We start from the raw sequence: 26109 nt of genomic DNA on the forward strand, positions 1-26109 counted from the left end.
TCATACATAGCTAGGTTATGAGACTCACCGCCATCGGAGAAGAACAACTTGCCGACCTTGGAGAAAAAGTGGAAGCCCGCTTGCTACCGCCGCCCAGTGCTTATGAGGGTAGTCTCCGTCTCTTACCTGGTCGTCGGTGAACCGGAAATGGAGACGAGATTTTGGGCGGTGAGCCGTGCGGTGATATAAGGGGATCAAATTGGCGGGAGGTCTTTTCGTGGTTGTGCGAGTGTCCGCGCCATCTCTAAGCTTACACAGGCGGGGCGAATCTTTTTACCTTTTCGGCCGCGCCGAGCTTGGCTCGCTGAAAACGGTGGAATTGAGTGTTCCTCTATGAAGGGGAATGAATTGATGCTTTGAGAAGCCAATTAACCGTATTTCCGGCTGTTGAAAGCGAGAAAATAGATTGTTAGCAAACCATTGACGCCCCAAACATGTTGTCCTTGCTGCCAGCTAAGAGACAATCCGGCCCATGTGTCATCAATTTGGTGTATTGATGATGATGATGAAACCGGAAGCCCTCCTCTATCCCGAGTCCTTCCTGCCAGAGGCCCCAGGCCCCAGCTGTCAACGTCGTCCTCGTCCTCTCCTCCGCCGCCTCCTCTTCCTCTTCCCAACTTCCCCTCGACCCTCTGCCCTTCCCTTCCCCGTTTCTCCGCTCACTCAACTCAGGCGCCGCGCTCCGGTGAATGCGATGGCCACGGCTTCGCCGGAGCCGCTCTCCAGCGGCCAGGAGGGGGACGAGGATGATGAGGTGAGGCTCGACGACGAATCGGATCAGGCGCTCAAGGAGAAGTTGCAACGAATACAGTACGGACTCAACAAGTTCATCCCCCCGGACGGTGGGAAGAAGTACCGCCTATTGCGCGACTCCATCAACCGCGAGCTCGCCCGCCGCCAAGCTGCTCGCTCGGCCTCGGCCTCTCCCCAGCCACGGCCATCGCGTCCGCCGGGCCGCCAAGGCGAGCCGGTGAGACACCCTCCAGTTCTGTACTTATTTTATTGGTGTGGGTGCGGAGTGGGTTAATGTCTGATCTCTGCCTCGCTTCTTCCGAATTTGGGATGAGTCTGTCTAGGAAGGGGTAGATCGGAGGAGGCAGGCAAAGCTTGGGGTGCCTGCAAGCCGTATCCAATTGTATTAGTTCACCAGCGGTAGAATCCCATTTTACCATCTCATCCTGGATGCATGCGGCCGTGCTTACTGAAAACTGGAAGGCCATCTCAGTGTGCACAATGGTAGTTACTGATTAAAACCTCCTACCATCCATTTTCTCTAGCCTTTTTTTTACTGAAGGCACTGTATACCCGTTCTTCAATGACACAGTAGCAGCTCTCTGTCGTTTTATCTAGGTGTTTAAACTTTTCAGTCACTCAGCCATTCGCCGATTATGTCTGATTAATGAGCGTTATGTCGAAAGTTTGTTGAATTTTAACGCGTTTTAAAGTTGGATTCTGCGGTCTGCCAACTGAATAATTTTTCCACGGGTATAGAATTTCTACTCTCCCTCGGCAATGGCGGTTGCCGGTTCACTAGTCACCACTGGAGTCAGTGGATGTACCTTCGCTCTGTTGCACGGTCCATTGGCCCCTGCCGCCTCGCACCCTCCCAGTGTCATCCTGCAGTGTGGATAGTGGTAGCAGATGGGAGTAGTTACGAGTTGAAAACGGAATCCAGATTATACTATTTTAAATCTGGATTTTGACTTGTCATCTGTTTCAGTTGACATAATTTATAATTCAAAAGGTAACACTATGGAAGTGCCAATCGGATTGTATCCTAACTGTTGCTCCAGTTGCTTCCACCGAATTGTATCTGAACTGTTCAATATCCCCTAGGAGTAGGGACTGCTCGGCTGGAATTAATAGGCGATTGCGGAGATTTCCATGTTGGGACTTGGGATGACTGAACTGTTGTTCAGTGGGGGTTATCAATTTTTGTGCTCGCCCCTAGCTACGCACCTGATGACCTTTAAATGCTTTAGTTGCAAATATGTATAGTAAGCGTCATAGAGTGCACAATAAGCCTAATCATGTATTGCTCCCTAGCAGGATAACAGCAGATGCGAAAGGATAATCCAGTCAAGGCATGCAGAATCGTCTGGTATGGGGTTTGATTACTGTTTCGAAAATTAATTATATTTGGAAGTTTCCGCACGCTACCACCTTATGGAAATTTATGGTTCTATCATGATCCATTTATAGCATACTTGATTTCAATACTTCAATTATTTTAGCTTGTAATAATTCTGCAAATCTAGATAGCGTGGACTAAAATCTCTGGGTGCTTATGAGCTTATCTTTCTAAAATGCTCGATTTAATATTATTGCTTACTACAACACCAGTGTTGAATTTCTATATTGTCTCTCTTGATTTTGGGATCCATACTGATATTCCTTTATGTCATACTAAAGTTTTATTCCTTAAATGTTATTTACCATGTTGGTATAACTGCTTCTGGGTTCACCTCTTTTGTACTTGTAAGAAATGTGCAAGTTCCATGCTATAATTTAACCATCTATTAGAGCATCTCCAACAGCTTTTGTATATTTTGCTAGGATTGCTAAAACTGCAAATATAGCAATTTGCTCGAGAAAAGCAGCTCCAAGAGCCTTTGTATAAGTGATCCCCCCACACAAAATTATAGCAAGCTTTGTATACTTGCACCTCCACTTTGTAAATTTGCAAAGTCTAGAGGCACTTCGTATAATTCTTGAAACCAAGCGGGAGAAGGCCAACTGCCTCGAGCGGAAGTCTCCTCTCGCGCCCCACCACCCTGTCGCCGCTTTCTCCGGCCACCGCCGCACAGCCGCCACCTCATGAGCCCATGCCCGCCGCCCGAGCTGGATTTCGACCGCATCTGTGCCGCGCCGTGCCGCCCTAGCATGATTCCGATCACGCCCATGCGACACCGCGCTACCCGAGCCCACACCACGCCTCCAGAGCTCGATTCCGACCGTGCCCGTGCTGCGCTGCACCGCCCGAGCCCGTGTCGTGGCCATGCGGCCCGCATTGAAGCTCCATCCCGTGCCGCACCGTCCAGGTTGACCGCTGCCGGCCCCGGAATCTGTCGATTCCGGCCGAGTTCGATTGGATTCACTGCCATCGGCCTTGGACGGGATTCCGACCGATTCTGGCCGTATTGACCTCCGCCGCCACCTCCCGCGCGGGGTGGTCCTGAAGCCCATGGCGGGCGCCGAAAGCTGGCGAGCGCAGTGCTCCGGTCAGCGTGGCTCCGGCCCCTGCGGCTCCTGCTGTCTCCCGAATGCCCGGGGAGCTCCCACCCTCGTTGCCATGCTTGCCCGGAGAGCTCACAGTGGTGGGGATGGAGATAGGAGAAAAAAATAGAGGAAAAAGAATGACCAACTGACATGTGGGTCCTAGTGTAGATTTGTTCTAGTCTCTAGTTTTAGGATTGCTATTATACGAAGGCTACAGAAGCAGAAACTTGTGTGGATTGCTATACCCTCTCTCCTCTTTCTATAGCCAATTTGTAGCAATCCAATATGGAAAGGCTGTTGGAGATGCTCTTACAACCTAAACCATGTGCCATGTTGATCACACACATGTATAATGCAGTGCAAGTTGTGTAGTCCAAATGCATTTAATAAAATATGACGTGGAAGAATAACATAGTGTATTACAGTTCCTTATATGGCGACACTCAGAGCTTTCTTGATATCCTTCTTTAATGTTTGATATAAGTTGGTCACTGTAGTGCCATGCGATATTGCATCTTGCTTTTCGAAATTTATGAAATCAAGATATATACTGGGTAAAAAGAACTTACACAAAGCTTTAGGATACCATTGCCAAGGAGCTACCTTGGTCAAACTGTGTTGTGCTCACAGTTACATCCATTTGAACTTGCTCCCGTATTCTGTGTTGGTATCATTAGGGATATTAGGGCAAGCCACTCATGTTATATCACATTTCCTTCTCTAATAACACTTTAACCATTTTCCAACTTGAATTTCTGTTATACATATCATTAATAATTTTTCGATGCAAATTTAATTTAATTTTCTGTACGACATGTAGGTTTGCCTAGTGATTGCAATGAGAATCATGGAGTAACCAAATCTGATTTCTTTTCCGCATTTAAGGTGGATGATGAGGTAATTATTATGTTGCTCTGTTGTGTGGTACTTGAAATCTGTGTATTGTGCAAGTGTTAATTTTTCTATATATTAGGCAGGCCTTAATTTGTCTCGTATGGAGATAACTAGTGCAAGCCCTAGCAAGCCTAAAACTTCAGTAGAGAGTGAAGGGAAGTTTTGTGAGGTGGATGAGTCTTGTGAAACCGATGGACAACCAATATGTTTGTCTACCAAAAAAGTATCATATATGGACAACTCAATCGACCTGGAAAATTTGTCTCCTGGCGATGCATTCAAGGATAATGGCCACACTAGGATACATGAACATGCTTCTACGCCTTCTCGAAAAAGGTTAGTATGTATGCACTCTTCTATTCCGCTGTTAACGTGCACCTCCATTTGCCTTTTATGGCAACGATATTTTCTTAACTAACTTTAAATATTAATGGCTTTCTGCGCATGGTGCATAAATCTATCAGAATTCTTATCGTGACCATGTCTCACACAAGCATGACATATATATGTTCTTTTTTTCTTTTCATTTTGTGATCTATTATGTGTTATGTCAATTTTTTCTTGTATTGAATTATGTAATCTATCTCTGCTAGGAAAGGAGATGACCCAGGGGCCTTTTCAATGCGGTTGAGATCAAGAAAGGTTTGTACATGCTTTCTAGTTTCTACAACTCTTACCATCATGGCCGCTGGGGTGCTCTTTCTTATGTTGATTATTGCTGAAGTATTAGGATTGGCAGAGCCCCCAGCCATTAAATATTTGAAGATTTTGGCAGTAGATATTTGATAAGGGGTTTTGTTTTCAACATACTGGTTAATAATACGAAAAGGTTACTAGAACATCGAATAACTAGGAAGGTGATTTATAATGTTAGTGGCTTCCTTTTTGCTCATGCTCCAAGATTGGACCTTTAACTTGTGTTTCCTATCAGATGGGTGACATAGCAGTGCCTCTAGGTTCATTTGAGATAGTATAGCTGTTATGTTGTCACATTTTCTCTAAGTTCTTCTTTTGCAACTTGCAAATTTTCTGTTTATGGGTGACATTCAGGTGAGCAAGTTCCCATGAATAAAATATTCACAGTAAAAAGCAAGGGAAAGGCTGCCTAGAAATATCCTTCCCCAGACCCCACAATGTGTGGGAGCTTTCAGCACTGGGTACGCCCTTTACTCGGTATTTCTTCCAAATGAGGGATTTCAAAGATGTACCTCCATTAGTGCGGTGCACGCTTGAAATATTTTGGTTACGAACTCACTCACAGCTGTAGAGTGGCAAATGGATCGCATCATAATTACTACTCCCTCTGGCCCATAATATAAGATGTTATTACAATTAATAGTCTCATGTATTGATCGTAATAAAACCTTATATTATGGGACAGAGGGAGTAGACTTGTGGTTCCGCTGATTTGGGCCACTGTTTTGCTCTTTGGGATGCACCACTTAATAATACTCCCTCCGATCCAAATTATACATCCGTATCTAGACAAAGGTTGAGTCAATTAATTTGAATTGGAGAGAGTATTAAGGTTCACTAGGGGACATACATCTTTGTTCTTGAGTGCGTAGTTGTATCTCACGAACTTAGTAATTCTGACTCACTACATGCCAATATGTAGTGAAAATAATAATCACAATACATTAAATTCATAGTAATGCAAAAGGCTCAAGTAGGCACTCAGGTTCTTAAGATGAACCATAAAGTAGAAGAAAAAGAGATACGATATCCATGACTGTTGGGTCAGCCAAGCCCAACTGTTAATGACCCCACCCCGAGTGGGATAGAAGTCCCCGAGTTGCAAGGGAGCTCCCTATCTTCATGTGTGGTGGACTTATGTTTGGGGCTTGAGCCACAGTGAGGACTCGACCCATATTTGATTGAGTTTTGCACAGAAGTAAAAAACTGTGGTGTACAAACTCAGTTAAAAAGTCAATTTTTTTTAGGTTTGACCGAGTATATATTCAAAAATATAACCATCTTCAATACCAAACCAATATCAATAGATCCATAATAAGATAATTTTCATAATGTATTTATTTAATATTGTCAAACTTAGAAAGCATTGACTTTTTTTTGACTAAGTAGTAAGTACGCCACCTATCTGGGGACGGAGGGCGTATGTTTTTCTTTCTTTTTCAAGATTTCTCCTCCTTTGTCTAGATGTCCTCCATCAATCCATGGAAAAATTGACTTCACAAAGATTGAAAATGTATTTAGTACTCTCTCCGATCCATATTACTTGATGCTAATATAGATGCATCTAGACACATTTTAGTTGTAGATACATCCATTTTAGCATCAAGTAATATGGATCGGAGGGAGTAGTGTATTTTAATAAGATTGTGGGATCGCACCTCTAGTCATAGTTAAAAAAACCGGACTGTACCAACAGGAAAAACTGGAACCTGCGTGCTGTCTTGTTTTTAAGAAGCAAAGAGATGTTTTCCGCAGGAATCGAACCTGCCCTCTACAGAGGCTCAACTACCTTTAGTCAAAGCCCAATATGGCGATACCAACTAGTCTGCAGTAGTTTTCTGATATACTAGTGAAGTACATGCTATATATATACAACTTGAGGTGAACTTTTACCAAAGTTAGCTTTGAAATGAATTGAACATGCCAGTTTATTGTTGCTCTCGAACCCGATCAGCCGGCGGTTGGACCAGTGAACCAATCGCTTGTTCGGTGCACTCACTGGTACGGTTTTTGAAACTATGCCTCTAGATAGCTGACATGTAAGAAAAATATATGGTAATTACTGCGTGCACTGTACTGCATCTATTCATTTTTCCATGGATGAAGCTAACTATTATTGATAGAAATGCAGTACACAGATCTATGGGTTAAGTTGGATTTTTTTTCTCCCAACCATGGGGGAATTTGACTGAAATTTTGCAGATATTGTACTCATCTGGTACATCCATGAACTCTTTCAAAGGTTCTAGAGGTAGTGTGCAATGCATTACATGCGATTATTGGTAACAACTAAGAACCAACATGGACCATGGCACAGGATGAACCTGAGGGCATCAGAAGAAGATAACTGTGCCACCATGCAGTGGCCATCTCCATTGGATGCTGCCAGTAGAAAATTTCAAATACTGATGTACAGGAACAAAGCAAAGTCAAATGACAGGTCACTTTCATGAAAGAAATAATCATAAAAATATGGAAACAATCATCTCAGATAAACTGGTAGCTGCCAGCTAAGCTTTCTTTGCAGCCATCTTAAAGAAAAATGGTAAAAGGCATCAGAGCTGCAAGAAGAAACTAGATAAACGAGATACCGATGCCAACCCCATGAACTACTTACTATTGCTGGCAAGACGGTAGATAGAATTCCAAGACCGCGTGTGCACAGTTCATTGAAAAAATGTTGCGATCCTTATATGGGCACAAAATCCTCTACTATTATAATCTGCAATATCTTATTAACATTTAAGAAACAGAAACTAGCAGAGAAAGCTGTATATCCACGCCTAGTCAAAAAATAACTTCCCTTTTGGTTTGATAGAAGTATCTAGGTATGAGTAGTAGTCAGAAAGTTGTAGCTTTTGAATATATTGTGGTTGGCTGTTGCTAATGATTTATATGGGAACAAGAGGATCATGATTTCTGGGGCAGCACCAAAAAGGAGAAATAACTGCTGACTGTTTTCAGTACTCGCAGAGGATTATGAGAGGTCTTCAGTCAGATGTTAGACATGAGCTATCTTGTAATTACAACAACCTAATAATACAAATTTAAATGCTTTTACTTCATTTTTGGTGTTATTCTTGATTATTCTTATAATGAATCCTACCATAACTGACTAATCATTAGTAAAGATCTGCTCATGTCAACTTCTAGAAACAGCCAACTAGGCTACTTATGTTTTGCTTGTAACCATAATGAGGTTACTCTTTCCACAATTTTGGTTTGATTTTTTACATCATTTCAGGTTCAAGAGGTTGTTCTACTCGATGGAGATGCACGTCATTCAGAATCCGCAGATAAGATAACCAATAAATGGTAATAAGTTGCAATCACTTGCCATTTCCCAATGTGGGTGCTGTGATAACTGATACGCATGTATAAATTGTGTTATAACTCCTGCTTGCTGGGTACATGCATAGTTATGTAATCAGCCCGTGACTCGTATATACAAAACAATATTCTGTGTTCTATATTTTCTCTTCTGCAAATTTTTGACGACTATATTAACTAACTCTAATACATCATTAGGGATGCAATGAAGATATACTATCCTTCAAGGTTGGTATTTGAATTTTTGAAACTCCATCCAGCTTAATGTTATTTTATATATTGTTGATGGTTATTTTCTTTTTCCGTGCTGGCAGTGAACACCCTCAGTCTGTAGAACTTTCTCATGATGACATAAAATGCCTAGAGCCTGAGTCTTTGCTGTCCTCACCTATAATGAACTTCTACATTATGTAAGTATTGCTCTTAGTTTCTAAATTCCTCATTTTTCAAAACAGTCAAAGCAAAAAAATATCATCTTGTAGGTACCTGCAACAGCCAATGTCATCAATTAGTATACCAAAAGGCAAGTGCCATATTTTCAACACATACTTCTTCAGCAAACTTGAAGCCCTAATATCAAAGGTAACTTTCTTCGTTAAATTCTTAAATTGTATTGTCTTGCTTGTTAAGATTTAATATTCTGTACCGTGATTACTAACCTGCTATGTTTTATAGTAGTACATAATTCAACATTCTAGGATGATGAGATGATGAGTACGCTTGATGCTTTTCATGAACAAGTGTGATACAGTTGTAGAATAAGGAAAAAGCTACGGAATCAGCAGGAGTGCTGTACACTCCATCTAGAAGGAAAAATAGTACAACAACAAAGCCTTTATTCCCAAATAAGTTGGGTAGGCTAGAGGTGAAACCCATAAGATCTCGTAACCAACTCATGGTTCTGGCACATGGATAGCAAGCTTTCACGCGGCTCTGTCCATGGCTAGTTCTTTGGTGATACTCCAGTTCTTCAGATCTCTCTTTACGGACTCCTCCCATGTCAAGTTTGGTCTACCCTGTCCTCTCTTGACATTATCAGCACGCTTTAGCCGTCCACTATGCACTTCTGGAGGCCTGCGCTGAATATGCCCAAACCATCTTAGACGATGTTGGACAAGCTTCTCTGCAATCGGTGCTACCCCAACTCTATCTCGTATATCATCATTCCGGACTCGGTCCATCCTCGTGTGGCCACACATCCATCTCAACATGCGCATCTCCGCCACACCTAACTGTTGAACATGCCGTCTTTTAGTCGGTCAACACTCAGCGCCATACAACATTGCGGGTTGCCGTCCTATAGAATTTGCCTTTTAGCTTTTGTGGCACTCTCTTATCACAAAGAATGCCAGAAGCTTGGCCCACTTCATCCATCCGGCTTTGATCCGGTGGTTCACGTCTTCATCAATAGCCCCATCCTTGTGCAGGATTGGCCCCAAGTATCGAAAGGTGTCCTTCTGAGGCACCACCTTCCCATCCAGGCTAACCTCCTCCTCGTGCCTAGTAGTACTAAAACCGCACACCATGTACTCAGTTTTAATTCTACTAAGTCTAAAACCTTTCGATTCCAAGGTTTGTCTCCATAGTTCTAACTTCCTATTGACACCCGTTCGACTATCATCGATTAGGACCACATCATCCGCAAAGAGCATACACCATGGGATATCTCCTTATATATCCCTTGTGACCTCATCCATCACCAAATCAAATAGATAAGGGCTCAAAGCTGACCCCTGGTGTAGTCCTATTTTAATCGGGAAGTCATCGGTGTCGCCATCTCTTGTTTGAACACTTGTCACAACATTATCGTACATGTCCTTGATGAGGGTAATGTACTTTGATGTGACTTTGTGTTTCTCCAAGGCCCACCACATGACGTGCCGCGATATCTTATCGTAGGCCTTCTCCAAGTCAATGAACACCATATGCAGTTCCTTCTTTTGCTCCTTGTATCTCTCCATGAGTTGTCGTACCAAGAAGATGGCTTCCATGGTCGACCTTCCAGGCATGAAACCAAACTGATTTTTGGTCACACTTGTCAATCGTCTTAAACAGTGCTCAATGACTCTCTCCCATAGCTTCATTGTATGGCTCATAAGCTTAATTCCACGAAAATCCCCTTTGTTCTTGAAGATTGGTACTAATATACTACGTCTCCATTCTTCTGGCATCTTGTTTGCCCGAAAAATGGAGTTGAAGAGCTTAGTTAGCCATACTATCGCTATGTCTCCAAGGCCTCTCCACACCTCAATGGGGATACAATCATGGCCCATTGCCTTGCCTCCCTTCATCCTTCTCAATGCCTCCTTGACCTCAGTCTCCTAGATTCGCCCCACAAAACGCCTACTGGTATCATCAAAGGAGTTGTCCAGTTCAATGGTAGAGCTCTCAGTCTCCCCATTGAACAGCCCGTCGAAGTACTCCCGCCATCTATGCTTAATCTTCTTGTCCTTCACCAGGAGCTGGTTTGCTCCGTCCTTGATGCATTTGACTTGGTCAACATCCCTCGTCTTCCTCTCTCGGATCTTGGCCATCCTATAGATGTCCTTTTTGCCTTCCTTCGTGTCTAACCGCTGATAGTGGTCCTCATATGCCTGACCCCTTGCTTCACTCACAGCTCGCTTTGCGGCCTTCTTTGCCATCTTGTACTTTTCCATGTTGTCTGCACTCCTATCCATCCAGGTACACGCGTCTGAAACAATCTTTCTTCTCCTTAATAGCCACCAGTGTTCCACCACCAGGTATCCCTAACTTCGCTTCTATAGGCCACCTTACGAATACATGTCGCCATCTTCATCCACATATTGTCCGCATCACCTCCTTCCTCCCAAGGGCCCTCCTTAATGACCCTCTCCTTGAACGTCTGAGCTACCTCCCCCTTGAGCTTCCAGCACTTCGTTCTAGCGACTTTCGCACGTTTATCCCATTGGACACGAAGTCGAAAGCGGAAGTAAGCCACCACAAGCTTATGCTGATGGACAACACTCTCTCCAGGTATCACCTTACAATCTAGGCACGCACTCCTATCTTCTCTCCTTGAGAGGATGAAGTCAATCTGGCTACTGTGGTGGCCACTACTAAAAGTCACTAGATGTGATTCTCTCTTTTTAAAGAGGGTGTTAGCTACGATCATGTCGTACGCTAAAGCAAAGCTTAGGACATCTTCCCCTTCTTGATTCCTGATGCCATAGCCAAAGCCCCCATGCGCCCCTTTAAAACCTATGTTAGATGTACCCACGTGGCCATTAAGGTTTCCTCCTATGAAGAGCTTTTCGCCACTGGGTACACCCCTAACCATGTCCTCTAGGCCTTCCCGGAACTCCCTCTTGGTGTTCTCATTGTGGCCTATTTGTGGGACATAAGCGCTAATAACATTGAGAACTAAGCCCCAACTACCAGCTTGACCAGGATAATCTAGTCCCCACATCTCTTGACGTCTACCACTCCAGATTTGAGGTTCTTGTTGATCAAGATACCTACTCCATTTCTGTTTGGAGCCGTTCCCGTATACCACAGCTTGAAGCCAGCATCCTCTACTTCCTTCGCCTTCGCAAAGGATATCAACACCTCTCCTCACCGCTGTATCAACTAGCTCCCGAAGCCTAACTGTCAGGGACCCTACGTTCCAGCTACCTAAGCGAAACCTCCTACGCTCGGCTAGCTTCCTTACCCTTCACACTCGTCAAGTCAAATGTGAAGACCCTTGCTCATTTTCCACTACACCCGGGCGCCGATGTAGCACGCCACTAAGGATGCGACGACCTGATCCTTGCTCACTTGCCACCGTATCCAGATCAAGATACGACGCGCCACCTAGGGGGTGACGACCCGGCCCTTGCCCATTTGACACCACACCCGGGTTCCGATATGGCGCGTCGCTAAGAGGGTTACGCCCCAACGAAAATCTTTTGGGTTTCATCTCCGTGAGTAGCAACTATGTAGGTATCGGAAAACTAGTATGGTTAGTCTGGTGTTGGTGTTACTGTTATTGGAGGGCAGTAAGTACTTAAATATTACATGGCCGGAGGAGTGAACATGAAGTGCAAACAGCCAAAAGTACAATTGATGTTACTCCCTCCGTTCCGAAAAGGTTGACACCAGTGAATAAAACCATTCAACAGTGTCCATTTTACATCCATATCCCCGATAATTCAAATTCTAACAAAGCAGCACACGCAGTCCAGCTCTGGATCGTTCCCCCAATTGCCTCCACCGTCAATGTCCTACTCCGTCCTCGTCGATCTACCACAGGCTTCCAGCTGATCCAGCTGATGGATCGCCGCTGCCCCACCCCAGAGTACCACACGCGTCCAGCCGGCAAGCATGTACCTCCTCCGCTCCTGCATCCTGTTGGCAAGCATGGACCGCCTCCACTCCGCATCCGCCGGTAAGCTCTGAACACCTCAAGCACAGACCGCCTCCGCCACATCCCAGAGTAGCGCACGCGTCCAACCGGCAAGCACAGGCCGCCTCCGCTCCTGCATCCCGCCGGCAAGCACGGACTGCCTCAGCTCGTGCATCCTGCTGGCAAGCACGGACCTCCTACACTCCTGCATCCTGCCAGCAAGCACGTACTGCCTCCGCTCTGGCAAGCACCCATTGCTTCCACCGCAGCACCCCATCGTCAGGCACCGAGTAGCTTCTACTACAATACGGCAGCAACATTGAAATGGAAGATTAGTGCCCAGCCATCTCTGCTGCAACGCAATGCCATACATTCCTGGATGTGCACAAGACCAACAAATTAATGTCTCTGATCTTGCATATTGTGATATCCTAGATAATGTCCTTGTTAGCTGAGTTGAATAAGAAACAGTATTGGCTCTCATTACTACTGGTAAGCAGTGTGTTGTGTGTGTGTGGATGTTGCATGATTCTGTCAGGCAATGGGTTGAGCTGGAATTAGCGGGTTCAATCTGCAGTGAATACGTATTGCGGGAATTAAAGTGAGTGAAGAATAACAAATGCCCGATATCAGTGTAACTAGACAAATGGAAGTACTCGTCTCACTACGTTTAGGGGGCAATTAGTTCCCCCAGATAACATCCATGTCCATTTTAGCCGTGCTGTTTCCCTTTTCCCTTTTTCGTAGCCTAGTTGCTGGGAGTTGCGCCTTTGAGATCAATATATGTTCTCATAAAAACAAGTTGCTTCCTGATTTGAGTTATTGGGAGCATGAGCAGTACAGGCTAGTATAAATCCGAAAATGAGTTGAAATTTATTTGGTATTCAGGTAAACAAATCTGAATGTAGGAAGCTTATGATCATCTTTTATCTCAGCTCGCAATTATGTTAGTTTCTCATGGATCTTCTCAATTGAATCTGCCCTGCGAACACAAGGATATGATTAAAACAGATAGAGAAAATTGCAGAATCGTAACAATATGTGAACTGGAAAATACTTGGAGAGGATAACATGTTGTGACACTAATGGAATAATATATTTCAGTTCGGTGCTACATCATGTGCAAATTGCTGGGAGTAATTTCAAGTTCCTTCAGAGTAGAAACATAGACTGCCAGACATGTTTTGCCAAGAACAATACTCCTTTGGAGTAGCATGAAAAATCTTTTGAGATTGTGAGTTAAAAATAAGTCAGTTCATTAAGCCTATTTTTTGTACTTATGTTACTCATCATTGACGCAGTGAGTAGCGAATCAGTAAACCCATGTGCGTGACACCCCAACTAAAGTCAAGGCCTTGATTGGCACAGCCACACCATGACACTAACAGAATCCAATTGCTAAAATTGAACACTAATCAACAGCATCATCTTGCCTTCCCTGCAGAAGCTTAGGAAACATCCTACTCGATAAGTACTGCACACAAACATCCATAATAGAGAGCCCCAGTTGGCAAAATTTCAGAAACCCTAAACACCAATCATGTACCACTCCCAACCTTCCTCTCATCTCACATGTGTAACTCAAACAATCTGTGCAAAGATTAGTTCATGTGTAGCATCAGGTCTAGGAACAGAGCACAGAGGGGGGAGAGGGGAATACCTCCCGGTACAGTGTTGAGGGAGAAAAGGGGAATACCTCCCTCTAGAGCTTAAGGGGCTCAACGTAGTCCTCGAAGCTGACCATGCCCATGGACCAGATCAGGCCGTCCCTGTTGATGGTCCTCCGCTTCTCTGGCATGCCGCGCTGCATGATTCGCCCGATGTTGGCGATCGGCAGGAACCGCTCCTTCACCCCGCCGCCGCTCTCCAGCGTGGAGGAGAGGTCGGTGAGACCCAGGCATGCCGGTACTCCACGTGCTGTGCTGCCGCGTCTCACCGGTACACCTGGTGGTCAATCGAGCTTGGCGGTGTACTCCCTGACGTGGACGACAAGGGGGGGTCTCCGTGGGCACGCTGGTGTACCGGATCGGCCAGCGCATCTCGTGTACGTCCAAAATTCGACCATTATAACGGATCTGCTGAGATGGAGTCCTCGCCCTCGATGGTGAAGATTTTAGGGGAGTATGGAGATGGAGTGGTCGCCCTGGACGTGTTGGTGAGCGCAGCAGCCGCGAGGCGTGGGGAAAGATGGCGAGACCAAGCGGAGAAGAAGGGGAAGTCGACGCTGCCAACAGGAGGGGGAGGATCTGCTGGGGGGGTCGCGGTGATGATTTTGCGAGGCAGCAAAGGTGCAGTTTTTTTTTTTTGTTGCAATTTGACTGGTCGCGTCAATCTTTTTCTGAGGGAGTAGTTTTACTAGAATCTTTGTGCATTGGGTAAATACAAAGTACTTGTGTTTGATACATACCTTTTTTATAGTAAAATGAAGATTTGATGTCCGCCTCTCAGCTGTATCAACATATGGCCATGTCTTATATGCAACTCATTTTGGGTCTCTTATTCTGAAGGTAGACAAAGCTTCTTATTTCTTGAAGCTGAGAAGATGGTGGAAAGGCATAGACATATTCAAAAAAGCATATATATTATTCCCTGTGCATGCAGAGTAAGCGATGTTATCTTCTCTTTTGCTTATATACATTACTTAAGCTAGATATTTGTATTTACTTGTAGAGTTTTACATGTTTCTAGAACTTCACTTTGTGCATATATTTTATAGAATTCAGGTAAGTTTGAATGGGGAACTTTACATGTTTACTGAACATTGCATCGTTTGTATATTGTATTTTTTTTAGATTCTTATAGAACTTCTATGCGTGGTCTCCAAGTTTTAACAGTTCCAGAATCTGCTGGTTTTATTATTTGAAGAGAAAGTTGACTCAGTACCACTGCAACGATGCGTAATTGAAAATAGAATGCGACGTCAATAAATTGTATCTATTAGGATTGAAAGGGAGGGAGCTTCAACTATGTTCTCTTCCAGACTTCTGTACCTGTTTAAAGCATTCTTGTTAACAAATATACTTTTGTACTTACACACATTGGTGTTTTCTTGTTAATATCATTTATTTCATATGCCTAGGTGGCAACATGGAATAATGAGCACAGTATACGACAAAGAATAGGCTGTCCTGTAACTAGTGTGAAAAGCGTGTGTCATCTTTCCATTTTTACCACCGTCTTGCCGGTGTGAAGTGTGAAACCTGGTCATAATGAAGTAGATGCCATTGCACTTTTTTTTTTGTTTTGTTTCGGATACCTACAGATGGATGTTTATATGCTTATGTTGTCTGATTGGATTTAATTTTTTTTGGGACATGACCTGATCATTAATGCATTTCATTACCTATCTATGCTAGAGTTATTTGTTACTTACAATATTTTTTCAAAGTCTTAGCATGTGTTTTTTTCCCTCCAAATTGTCAGTACCCACTGGAGCCTTGTAATTATATGTATGCCATCAAAGGAAGATCAATCAGGCCTCATTATACTTCATTTGGATTCACTGAAGTTTCATAGAAGCAGACATATTTTCAGTGTCGTTGAGAGGTATGTAGTCTCAGAAGTCAAAAAATTGATCACTTGCACTGCTTTGTTTTGCTATAGGATATTTTATTTGTGCAACATAATTACAGATGTGATACAGGGGCTAATACTTTGTTTTAGTTATTTTCATTATCAAAGTCTCATTTATATCATACATATTAGAAATAAGCCTCTAGGATGTCGGCCCTATTATTTGCGCATACAATTATTTTCTTGTATAGGAAATTTGCCTGTGCGTTGCAACGGAAGAAAAAACGAACGACTAATTTTCAACTAAATTTTATCCTGAAATCCCTTTCTTCATTATCTGCAATAACTGGCGGTGATGTCCAACAAAAGGTCAAATTAGAAGATGTTAAAATATCACTACCTAGTATACAAATAATTTCTCAGCTTACTGACCTTTTTTTTTATGTGTGTGAGAATCCGAATGTTGTTTATAGGAGGCTCTATATAATCTTTACTTGCATGCTGTAAAACACTCGGTGGTAATGAGAAATGGGAATGGAACTTGCATTCTTGAATAGTTGGATGACAGCAACCATCAATCAAGAGCAAAGTTTTGACTGCTTGAGACAATTGTTTGCGTTCATGCAAACTGCACAAAGCACTACTTTCAATCCAGAGAAGACTGAGGCTGGGTTGTTGCCCTGCTGGTACAAATGAACCTCCACGGATGGGTCGCAGGGCCCGTGGTAATGACCGGTGGCGGTGGGGTGGAATCCCTACCATGACATGGCTTGCTCGCTTCGGAGTATCCCCGTACGAAACTTTTTTAAATTTGGCTTTGTTGACTTGGCGGTGGCAATAGCTGTAAATTCGATCAAAAGATAGGGGTCAAAGCAAAACGGACGAAATTTTAGCAAGAAACCTTATTTTTTATTATTAGGTATACATAAGCGTCATATCCATAGGAATGGCTGGTTTTTACGTTGGCTTGGGACCGGCTATTCCTAAAAGGCATATTAGTGGAATTCTAAGGAGTGGAAAATACGAGGGGCAGAGGACGACCAAAGTTGACATGTGCGGAGGTGGTAAAAAGGGACTTGAGGGATTGGAAAGTCCCTAAAGATTTAGCTCTTGATAGGACTGCGTGGAAATCAGCGATCAATGTGCCGGAATCTTAGTTTACTTTTTTCTCTCTCTCCTTCTTTTGGTTTCCTTATGTTTCCGTTGGGTTCCATATCTAGCCGACCACAACTTGCTTTGGAAAAAGACTATGATGATGTTGTTGTTGTTGTTGTATATATAGGTGTCAAAACCTCCATGATATGCTCTGTTTTGCTATATTATTTTTATTCTATTTTTAAGGCCTCATATGTTTTGTTTACAGATTCTTAAAAGAAGAATGGAGTTACCTGAATAAAAATGGTTCTTTAGAAGAATGTCCTATACAAGAAATGGTGTGGAAGAACCTTCCTCGCAAGATTGAGAAGAAACCTATTGCGGTAACTCAAGCTCTTCTTTCATTGAAATGTGTGCTTTTGAGGATAGATTTAGGTGCATGTCCGTTTCAGATCTGAATAACAAAACTGTTTGTTAGACTACTGCGCCTGGGAAAATTGCATTAGACCCACATATATTATTGAGAATAATATAGGTTTACGCGCTAAGATGACCACTTGGAGCTCTCGTTACAGTTCATACCAGTGATAAATTTTCTTTAAGATAGCGAGTGTAAAGCTTTTCGAGAAAACGCAAAGGACCTTTGTGTTTCATTTCATTGAAAAGGTAGGGTTTTTGTTTACTGGCCTCCTAAAGACGGTGATACATGGAGTGTGAAGTTGCATGAAGTTACAAAGTACAGGCTTTATATTGCCAAATCCTAAATACTACGTACAAGAAGTTACAGCAATTTGTAAGTTCAGGATATTATCAAAAGGAAATTACATGTGGGTGTTCACATTATTTATTTGTGGATCTCCGTTGTTCTTTGTATAGGTTGTTGATAGCATTTCTCCATTTTAATTCTAAACGGTGTATTTGTTCCTCCATGCTGTGATCTTGTAACACACTCCTGCCTTCTCCAGGTCCCGCAGCAGGAAAATGAATATGACTGTGGCCTCTTTGTTCTATACTACATGCAGCGATTCATTGAGCAGGCACCTGAGAGGATTCACAAGAAAGACCTTTCCATGGCGAGTGACTATCTGTTAATGTCTTGGCCACTTTATGTTTTGTGTGTTTGCGTGCAGAACACAGTACTTTTGGCTCATCTTCTCTCTACTTTTTTTTTCTGATAGTTTGGCAAAAGATGGTTCCAACCTGAAGAGGCTTCTGCATTACGGACGAAAATTCAGAGTGTGCTTCTTCAGTTGTTTCATGAAGCTAAACCCAATAACAATACACCAGAGCAGCAGACAACGGGTCCGTCGCTTGTGGAAGCTAAATCTAAGAATAATTTAATGGAGCCGACAGTGCCAGAACAACCTGTGGAAGGCAGTTCAGCCAAGTTGGCATCACCGAACCATTTGGATGGCAGTTCAATCCAACCAACAAGTTTTGAGCACCCTTTGGAATGCAGTTGACTTTACCACCTTGGAAGCAACTAATGTTGCTGTAGAAATCGGCTCGGCCTTGTGTATTATAGAGGGGAATGTGTACATCTCTGAGCATTGTAGTCTGCATCTGTAGGTAGGGAGACTTGACGTGGTGTCGCGTAACAGAACATTGAAGTTAATGCACCTGCGGGAGCTGCCCTGTATATAACAGTAGAATAACTGGTAGTGTATGAGCCACTCGAGGTTGATTTCATTTGACCTTTTAGGCTTTTAGGTTCGACTGGAAGAGGATAATCTAATTTTAAAGGCCTGATTGAGAGGATGTTTTATAACCCAGTTGGCAAGTTGACATGGTTTTAGAATATGCTTGTAACCTCTCACTTTCTTTGGGATGGAGCTCCTAGTTCTGCTGCCTGCAAACACTTGCTGTCTATGAAACTGATAATGATGTTCCCTAAATTGTACCAATACTCTGCTTATGTTCTGCATGAGCATTATAATCAGATTTAGCCAGAACAATCATGGTGGAGTTACAGTGGCATAACTCTGCCCACTGGGGTGTGATATGCTTACACATCAGTTGGTGCTTTCCGTAAAATTCAGCTGAGGTTCATTGATTTGTGTATAGGAGGGCTGTGATGAGCAGGCATTTTCGTGTTGGCATGTGCTGTGCATCTGTGCTAATCGTGCACGTGTGTATCTCCAGCCGCGTCTCCCAAAGGGATTTGGGGTGCGTCGGACAAAAAAACGTTCCTACCCGTGTGTCTCAAAGCCTCCTTTTGTCCGGCGTGGCTCAATACGGTGCCCGGCGTCTCGAGCCCGTCCTTGCTACACAGGGGACGCTCCGGGCACGCCAGACAACGAAAAGCGAGACGAGGAGTGTCGGGACCGACGCGTCAACGGGATATTCAAGTTTAAACCTAACCGTCGTTTACCTCACGACGGAAGTTATTGGCGCTGTGATGGTGCAGTTCTCGCAGAGACGCAACGAAGCGTCCCATCGTGTATAGCTCCGTGTGCCGGCGTTAATGAGCACCACCGCTCCACCGCCTCACTTCGGCCTATAAAAAGGGGCGCTCTCTCATCGACCCTCACACACAAACCCTAGCGCCTCTCTCGCAACTCTAGCCGCCACCATCTCAAGAGTCGACGACATGGCTGGTAGGGGCCGAGGTCGCGGCCGTGGTCGTGGCCGTGGCAGAGCTGCACGCTCGTCGTCGCCTGCGACGCCATCGTCTTCATCGTCAGACCTGCAGGAGGAGGAGCAGGAAGTGTTGTTTGAGTTCGTCGTCATCCTCAAGGGCGACCCACTCGGCATCCAGAGGCTACCGGACAAGTTTGCCGACTTCGTCGCCGGCAACGAGTCGGCCTCGCTGCATCTGCAGGAGGCTACCTGCGACTACTGCCGGTGGCCGGTGGACGTGCTCTTCGACGAGCACGACAAGATCTCCACACCGGCTAGGAGAAGTTTGCACGCTACCACGATCTCAAAGCCGGCTGCGTGCTCACATTCTCCTACCTAGGCGAGGCGGATATGAGCGTCAAGGTGTTCGACGAGACGTGTTGTCGCCGGCACTACCACGATGACAACGATGAGGAGGACGATTGAGTGTTGTTTCTTCGCAGCGAAAATAGGCACATATCTTTTTTGGATGTTCTTCCTCGAAAGGACCAACAGGGCTATCATCACCAGCTGGATTTTCCAGTTTGGGTGACTGAGAGTGCCTTGAAGTGTTCTTTCTTGGCAGTGAACACACGAAATTTGCGATGCCAACACTACGTAGGTTTCGTCATTTTGCAATGTTTTAATTTGTGTCAACCATGGTTCAAACCATGTATTAGTTTGTGGAAACCATGTTCTAAACCATGTCTTAGTTTGTGTAAACCATGTTCCCAATTATGTATTAGTTTGTGGAATATTTCTTCCCTCTATTGAAATAAAAATGAAAAAAAGAGTATTTTAATGTTAAAAAAGTTTGGGGGCGGCGTTTGGGGATGCGGCTGGAGAGCGACATCCCCCAAACGCGACACGAACGAAACACGTCCCCCAAACGCTCGATCTGGTGCCCTTTAGGGACGGTTTGTGGGACGCGGCTGGAGATGCTCTAACTTGTTGGATGTCGATTGAGGGATCCATCTATTTTTTTGGCAGGCTAGTGGTCCCCTTGCACTGCAAGAAGAGACATCATATTTTGAGTTGATTTGCCAAAAAAAAAATCTTCTGAGGTTGGTGTAACAAAGACTACAACTTCTCATGCTTTGTAAGAAAACTTCCAAAATTATACAGTTAAGCTACCTAATGAAAAATATGATGTGGGCTCCCCTGTCATTCATCCCCTCTAGTTTTGGGACCCCTCTGCCCGTGTGCAATGACACTTATGGGAAATACCGAGGACATATCTAGTAAGGATGGTAATGGGTAGGATACATCAATACTATACCCATACCCATATAGCTCGTGTGTACAAAATTCCTTCTATATACATACCTATGGGTACAAAACTTTAGCCACGCTCATATACCCACTGATTACTCATTGGGTAGATCAATAGTTCAATGCACGCAACCACATTGAAGTTATGTTCTTTTACTCTCTACTAGGCCGCCACATGAAGAAAGTGGGAAATGACCAAGAGGGGAAACATGGAAGTTGCTAACGTTGTCGCCTGGCTCCATGTAGCGACGGTGTAATGGGGAGGGCCAATGGATCATGAACTTGAGGGACCGCATGTCAGGTCAAAGAAGGTAGGGCTTGGGTATACTTGTGGGCACAAGATTGTACGCATGTCCTACCCATGACTTAGCAAGTAGGGTATGGGTAAAATTCTCACCCTTAATCTGTACTCTGTAGTAGTGTTCATCAATGTAGTGAAAGATTGCTACACTAGCCAATTAAACCAAAAGTTCGAACTGATGGAAAGAGACTAGGCAGTGTATTTATATTCAACACTCCCCCTCGTGTCTAGGCTAGACGTGGGATAAACGGGAGGCTGCAACTATTTTTAGATTAAATAGTGCGTACGCCGGGATTTGAACTTGAGACCTTCTGGCTCTGATACCATATTATATTGATGCACTAGCCAAGTTTTCCAAAAGTCCGAACTAATGGAAAGAGACTAGGCAGTGTATTTATATTCAACACTCCCCCTCACGTTTATGCTATTTTAGTCCTTAGCGTGGGTTCGGTGCGGGCCGCAGAATCTTTTTTCTTTTATTTTTAAAACTGCGTGAGCAGGGTCTTGAACTTAAGACCTCTTGGCTCTGATACCATGAAAGATTGCTGCACTAGCCAATTAAACCAAAAGTTCGAACTGATGGAAAGAGACTAGGCAGTGTATTTATATTCAACATGTAGAAGTTCAATACCAGGTAATTGCACGTTTGTCATACGGATAAAAGCCTTCCTACAAATATGAAATATTTATGTAATGCTGGACAACTATTAAACCTGCAAAGGACAATAGTTTAAAAGTGCTTATGTAAAGCAAGATGCAGTTTATGTGAAGGAAAACTTGTCATAAAAACTTGATAGAAGTTAAACCAATGATAATTGCGCGTTTGCCATAGACATAAAAAATTTCCATTCAAATTTGAAATGTTTCGGTAAGGAAGAATCATAGTTCAACTTGCAAAGGGCTGTTGTTTATAAGTGTTGATAAAAATAAATCGTACAATCTAATGCAGAAGCAAGATGAAGTTTTTTTTTTTTTTGCGGGTAAGATACAGTTTATGTGAAGGAAAACTGGGCACAACAATATGTTTGACTTTGCGCAGATCCTCCTATCGAGCCTAACACTTACCAATTTAGACACCAACACGATCAGGTTATGCAAATGATTCAGTCAGTAACTTTCTGAGACTTGTTTCCACCATGGTAACACTTGACCAATTTAGACACCAACACGATCAGGTTCTGCAAATGATTCAGTCAGTAACTTTCTGAGACTTGTTTCCACCATGGACGCATCCAAAGCAGCCCCGGAGCTTGTGGTCTGCCGATTATGCACAAGGGTAGACGATGTCATATGCAGGACGGATACCACCAACATAACTGCAAGAGCGAGCATGTTTGTTGAAGTTGGGATCACATATATACCTTGCACTTGAGCACGTAGACGATCTTGCTATCGTCGACGTAGGATGAGTTCGCTTCAATGACATCGACTCGTTCGTCTTGCAAGATCGTGCGGATCACCTTGTGCAACTGGACACCCTTGCTGGAGCTCATCGTAAACTTCAAATTGAAATGTGTGGCTCCGCTGAACAGAACCGTAGTGTCGTGAGGACTGGATGATCCTGTTGCTGCTACTGTGTTTGCGGCGTTGCTGCTGCTGCGGCTGCTGCTGGTCGCTCGTTGGACTTTCGAAAGGCACTGATCTCTCCTTTGCTTCAGCTTTTCGACTCTCTCCCGTAGATCCTTGATGTAGGTTGTGGCTTGCGTCAATTGGGCGGGCATGTCTGACGAACCCTGCTCATCCAAAAAGAGTTGGGGCTTTCAGACAATGGTTGTATTATTTACAGGACTTGAGACAACAGTAGCAACGTTAATTTGATTCAGTGTAAACAGCATATATGCATATGGAGTTCATTTCGCTTTCTCCATCATGGCATCATTCCTATGATATGCATGGAGCTCATTAATTTGGTCCACTGCGTCCATAATATTCTAACGATACTAAAGGAAACCACAAAGAATCCATGCATCCTCGACCACTGAGAATTCGCAGGAGTCGGATAAGTTTTGGATTCTTGTGTTTTTGTAGCTAGCTCTCGTGTTTCACGACTAGTACTCTCGGTGTGTTAGGATCCTGCCGAAGCTCATGATGGTGTTGCTGGGACCTTCGACCGTTTTCTGAAGGTACGAACACACACACACATCACACACCATGCCCACGCAATTATAACCTGATGGATTGCTACCCAGGTCGCAGTCACTCTCCGATGTATATATACTTGGAACGTACCCGTCCATGTTTTCGCAATCGTGGATTGCGAGTGTATAAAGACAAAACTCGAGCGGGGCCGAGTGACATGACATCGATTCCCTTTGAGAGCCCCGTCGCTAAAGTATCATCTTCTCCGCAAAATCGGGTGGTCATGTGATGTAAACAGAGTGATGCTCTCAGAGCACCTATTGCTGGTATTGTGTTGGGCCATATGCCATGATTAAGCTCTCATGCTTCTCTAAAAAATAACCTCCCATCCATTTTTTCTACCCTTTTTTTTCCGAAACTCTATACTTTCTACTAATGCAATAATGAAGATGCCAGCAGGCACGAGAGTCATTGTCCCTGTGACTCGACCTGTCCACAGTCCACTACCCCTCAATTAGGTGTTTTTCGGGTTTCCATTTTTTCATCTAAAATTGTTCCTGTTTTCAGATTAACTTACATCATATTCTCTGTGGGATTTTAGAAGTTGAGCTAAACGGCGATGTACGCCTCTTGTTGTTTTTGTTACTTCAGATTTCTTGTAAAATGGAAAGGAAACATTAAGAAAATCGAAAGCTCACTAAGCTCATCTGTTTCACAAAAACGTTCAAGAAGCTCCATTTCTCTTGACTTCTTGGCTTGTAATAACGTGGTTGTGTGATGTTGCATTGTTGCATCAATGGGATGAATTTTGTATCATCATGATGTGTTAATATGTAGCCCGCTATGAAGAAGGCAGATCTTACTTAAGCCAAAACTAACACACGTCGATGACTATTGTGGTTTATATTTTCTGTTGCTAACCAAGTATTGTTTTTTACGTGTGTTGCTAACCAAGTTGACACACCTAATTTAGAGAACGGTAACTTCAGTTAAATAGTAGTCTCTTGTGAAACTAGGCTAGCTAGTTAAGTTCAGTTCCCCAAGAACCAATTCGGTTGTGATAGCTAACATATATGGATGATTTTGAAATAGCTAATGCGCACTGATCATATGATGTAGAAATCAATTGAAAACAAGATGCATCGTATCTCCTTTTTGTACCATATTGCATGCGCAGCCAGCTATCTCAAATCAAAGAAAGATACAACACATCTAATAAGCATGGTCATATCATCAAACATAGCTTCATCAGTGTTTATTTTCCAAGGAAACAAGAAGAAAACACAAGGCTATCCACAAGAAATCAACCTAAGGATGCAGAATAGCAGGTTGCGACCACACATTTCATATACATGTCACATCTTTTTTTCTAATTTTGGGTAATTAACTTCGAATTTGTAGAGAACTTTTGAACTTCCTATACCAGAACGAAAAGAAAATTTATATACCTGTGAAGCAGTGTCTAGACGGTACTCTTGCGGAACGAGAGACGTCAGCTTGGAGCACAAATCTTCCATCTCCATCCCCTCACTCGTCCGCCTCCCTGCATCCTTCTTGTCCAACACCGTGGCTCTTCTCCCTCCGTCCCCTCCCTTCCTCTTCATAGTTCTCTTTCTCTTACACACACACGCTCCCTCGCTCTCTCCTCTTACTCTGGTGTGAAGGATGAAGGCTTTCTTCTTTATAGAGCCCTCAATTTGGCGTATGCATGCATCTGAATCATGACAGTGGGGCTAGTGACCACTTGTGCAACTAGCTAAACCGCTAAGGATACATCATATATGAGATTTGGTGCTTGTGGCCACTTGTGCAGATATAATTTATCAGGAAAAGGACGTAAGAAGCTTGCCATTCAATTATTATACAGCTTTCATTTTACTTTTGCTCCACCAGTGTAACTATATTTGTCATTCTTTTATTTTGGTTGAGCTATCTTTTGTCATTTGACAGTTAATTAAGTTCTCTGTGATCCAATGAACAGTACAAAACTATTCCTGGACAGACTGAAGGCTCGGTTACTGTTTCGCAAACCCCTTTTCTTAAATAGGTTATGTTCTTTGAACATAGATACAATGTCCAATACGTAGCTTTGATCGTTTATTTTTTTTGAGTTAAAACCATGTTTAAAGACTCCTATATGGGATATTTTTGTAAAAGTTGCACTAAATGGGGTAATATGTGTCACAAATACGTAACTATAGGGCAAAAAGTGCAATTCACTCCAAGAAATTATTCCTTTTGAAATCTCCCGTTGTTCGTGACAAATATTGTGCTAGCGGTACGGTGATAAGAGGAATTCTAAAACTTTATTTTTTAGGATAACCAACAAAATAATACTACATGTCTAATTTAGGTTTTGAGCTTGTAAAGCTTTGAATGCTTCTCATAAGTTTCACATCCACAAATATTTAAGAAATGACACGTTAGGTTTAATACCAAACCATATCACATATGTGCTCATCTCAATAGAGTTATGACGATACTTTAACAATTTTAAGTATAATTTTTTATTATGCGATACAGAAATAACAACGAGTTATCGTAGATCTCACCATCTCAAACAAGGTTTGATTGCATCTTTCGTAGTTTCGTGTACTCCTTTTTCCGCTGAGTTCCATGAGGCACAAGTCTGTGAGATGATCTCATCAACACTAAGAGGTTTTGCTATATACACTAGGGAAAAGACGCGGTGGGCCGACGGCCCCGCACCGTCGGCGCAGCACTTTCCACCGTCGGCACAGGCTGTGCCGACGGTCACCGTCGGCAC

General features: G+C 43.4%; 2 protein-coding genes across 4 annotated transcripts; one reads left to right on the plus strand and one right to left on the minus strand.

Annotated features, from left to right (window-relative positions):
- The first annotated feature begins 517 nt into the window (after positions 1-517).
- Positions 518-18860, plus strand: LOC127317010 (uncharacterized). 3 transcript variants are annotated; one of them, XM_051347528.2, is made up of 14 exons: positions 518-970; positions 2047-2101; positions 4040-4116; positions 4193-4449; positions 4707-4755; positions 8054-8124; positions 8338-8367; positions 8454-8549; positions 8622-8721; positions 14992-15086; positions 15908-16030; positions 17361-17475; positions 18058-18179; positions 18271-18860. In XM_051347528.2, exons 1-14 carry the CDS (start codon positions 695-697, stop codon positions 18431-18433), a joined length of 1629 nt encoding a protein of 542 aa, XP_051203488.1. In that variant the 5' UTR covers positions 518-694; the 3' UTR covers positions 18434-18860. The 3 variants fall into 3 exon arrangements, with proteins under 3 accessions (XP_051203488.1, XP_051203486.1, XP_051203487.1); XM_051347526.2 differs by having other exon boundaries at positions 521-970; positions 18058-18165; XM_051347527.2 differs by having other exon boundaries at positions 521-970; positions 2050-2101; positions 18058-18165.
- A 3232-nt stretch (positions 18861-22092) lies between these two features.
- LOC127317009 (uncharacterized) lies at positions 22093-25101 on the minus strand. Its single transcript, XM_051347525.2, has 3 exons — positions 24791-25101; positions 22625-22996; positions 22093-22520 (listed from the first exon to the last, which is right to left on the minus strand). The coding sequence occupies exons 1-3, from the start codon at positions 24944-24946 to the stop codon at positions 22419-22421; spliced, it is 630 nt and encodes a 209-aa protein (XP_051203485.1). The 5' UTR covers positions 24947-25101; the 3' UTR covers positions 22093-22418.
- Positions 25102-26109: the final 1008 nt, after the last annotated feature.

Source organism: Lolium perenne, chromosome 7 (genome assembly GCF_019359855.2).
Source record: "Lolium perenne isolate Kyuss_39 chromosome 7, Kyuss_2.0, whole genome shotgun sequence".
In the NCBI taxonomy this organism is placed as follows: Eukaryota; Viridiplantae; Streptophyta; class Magnoliopsida; order Poales; family Poaceae; genus Lolium; species Lolium perenne.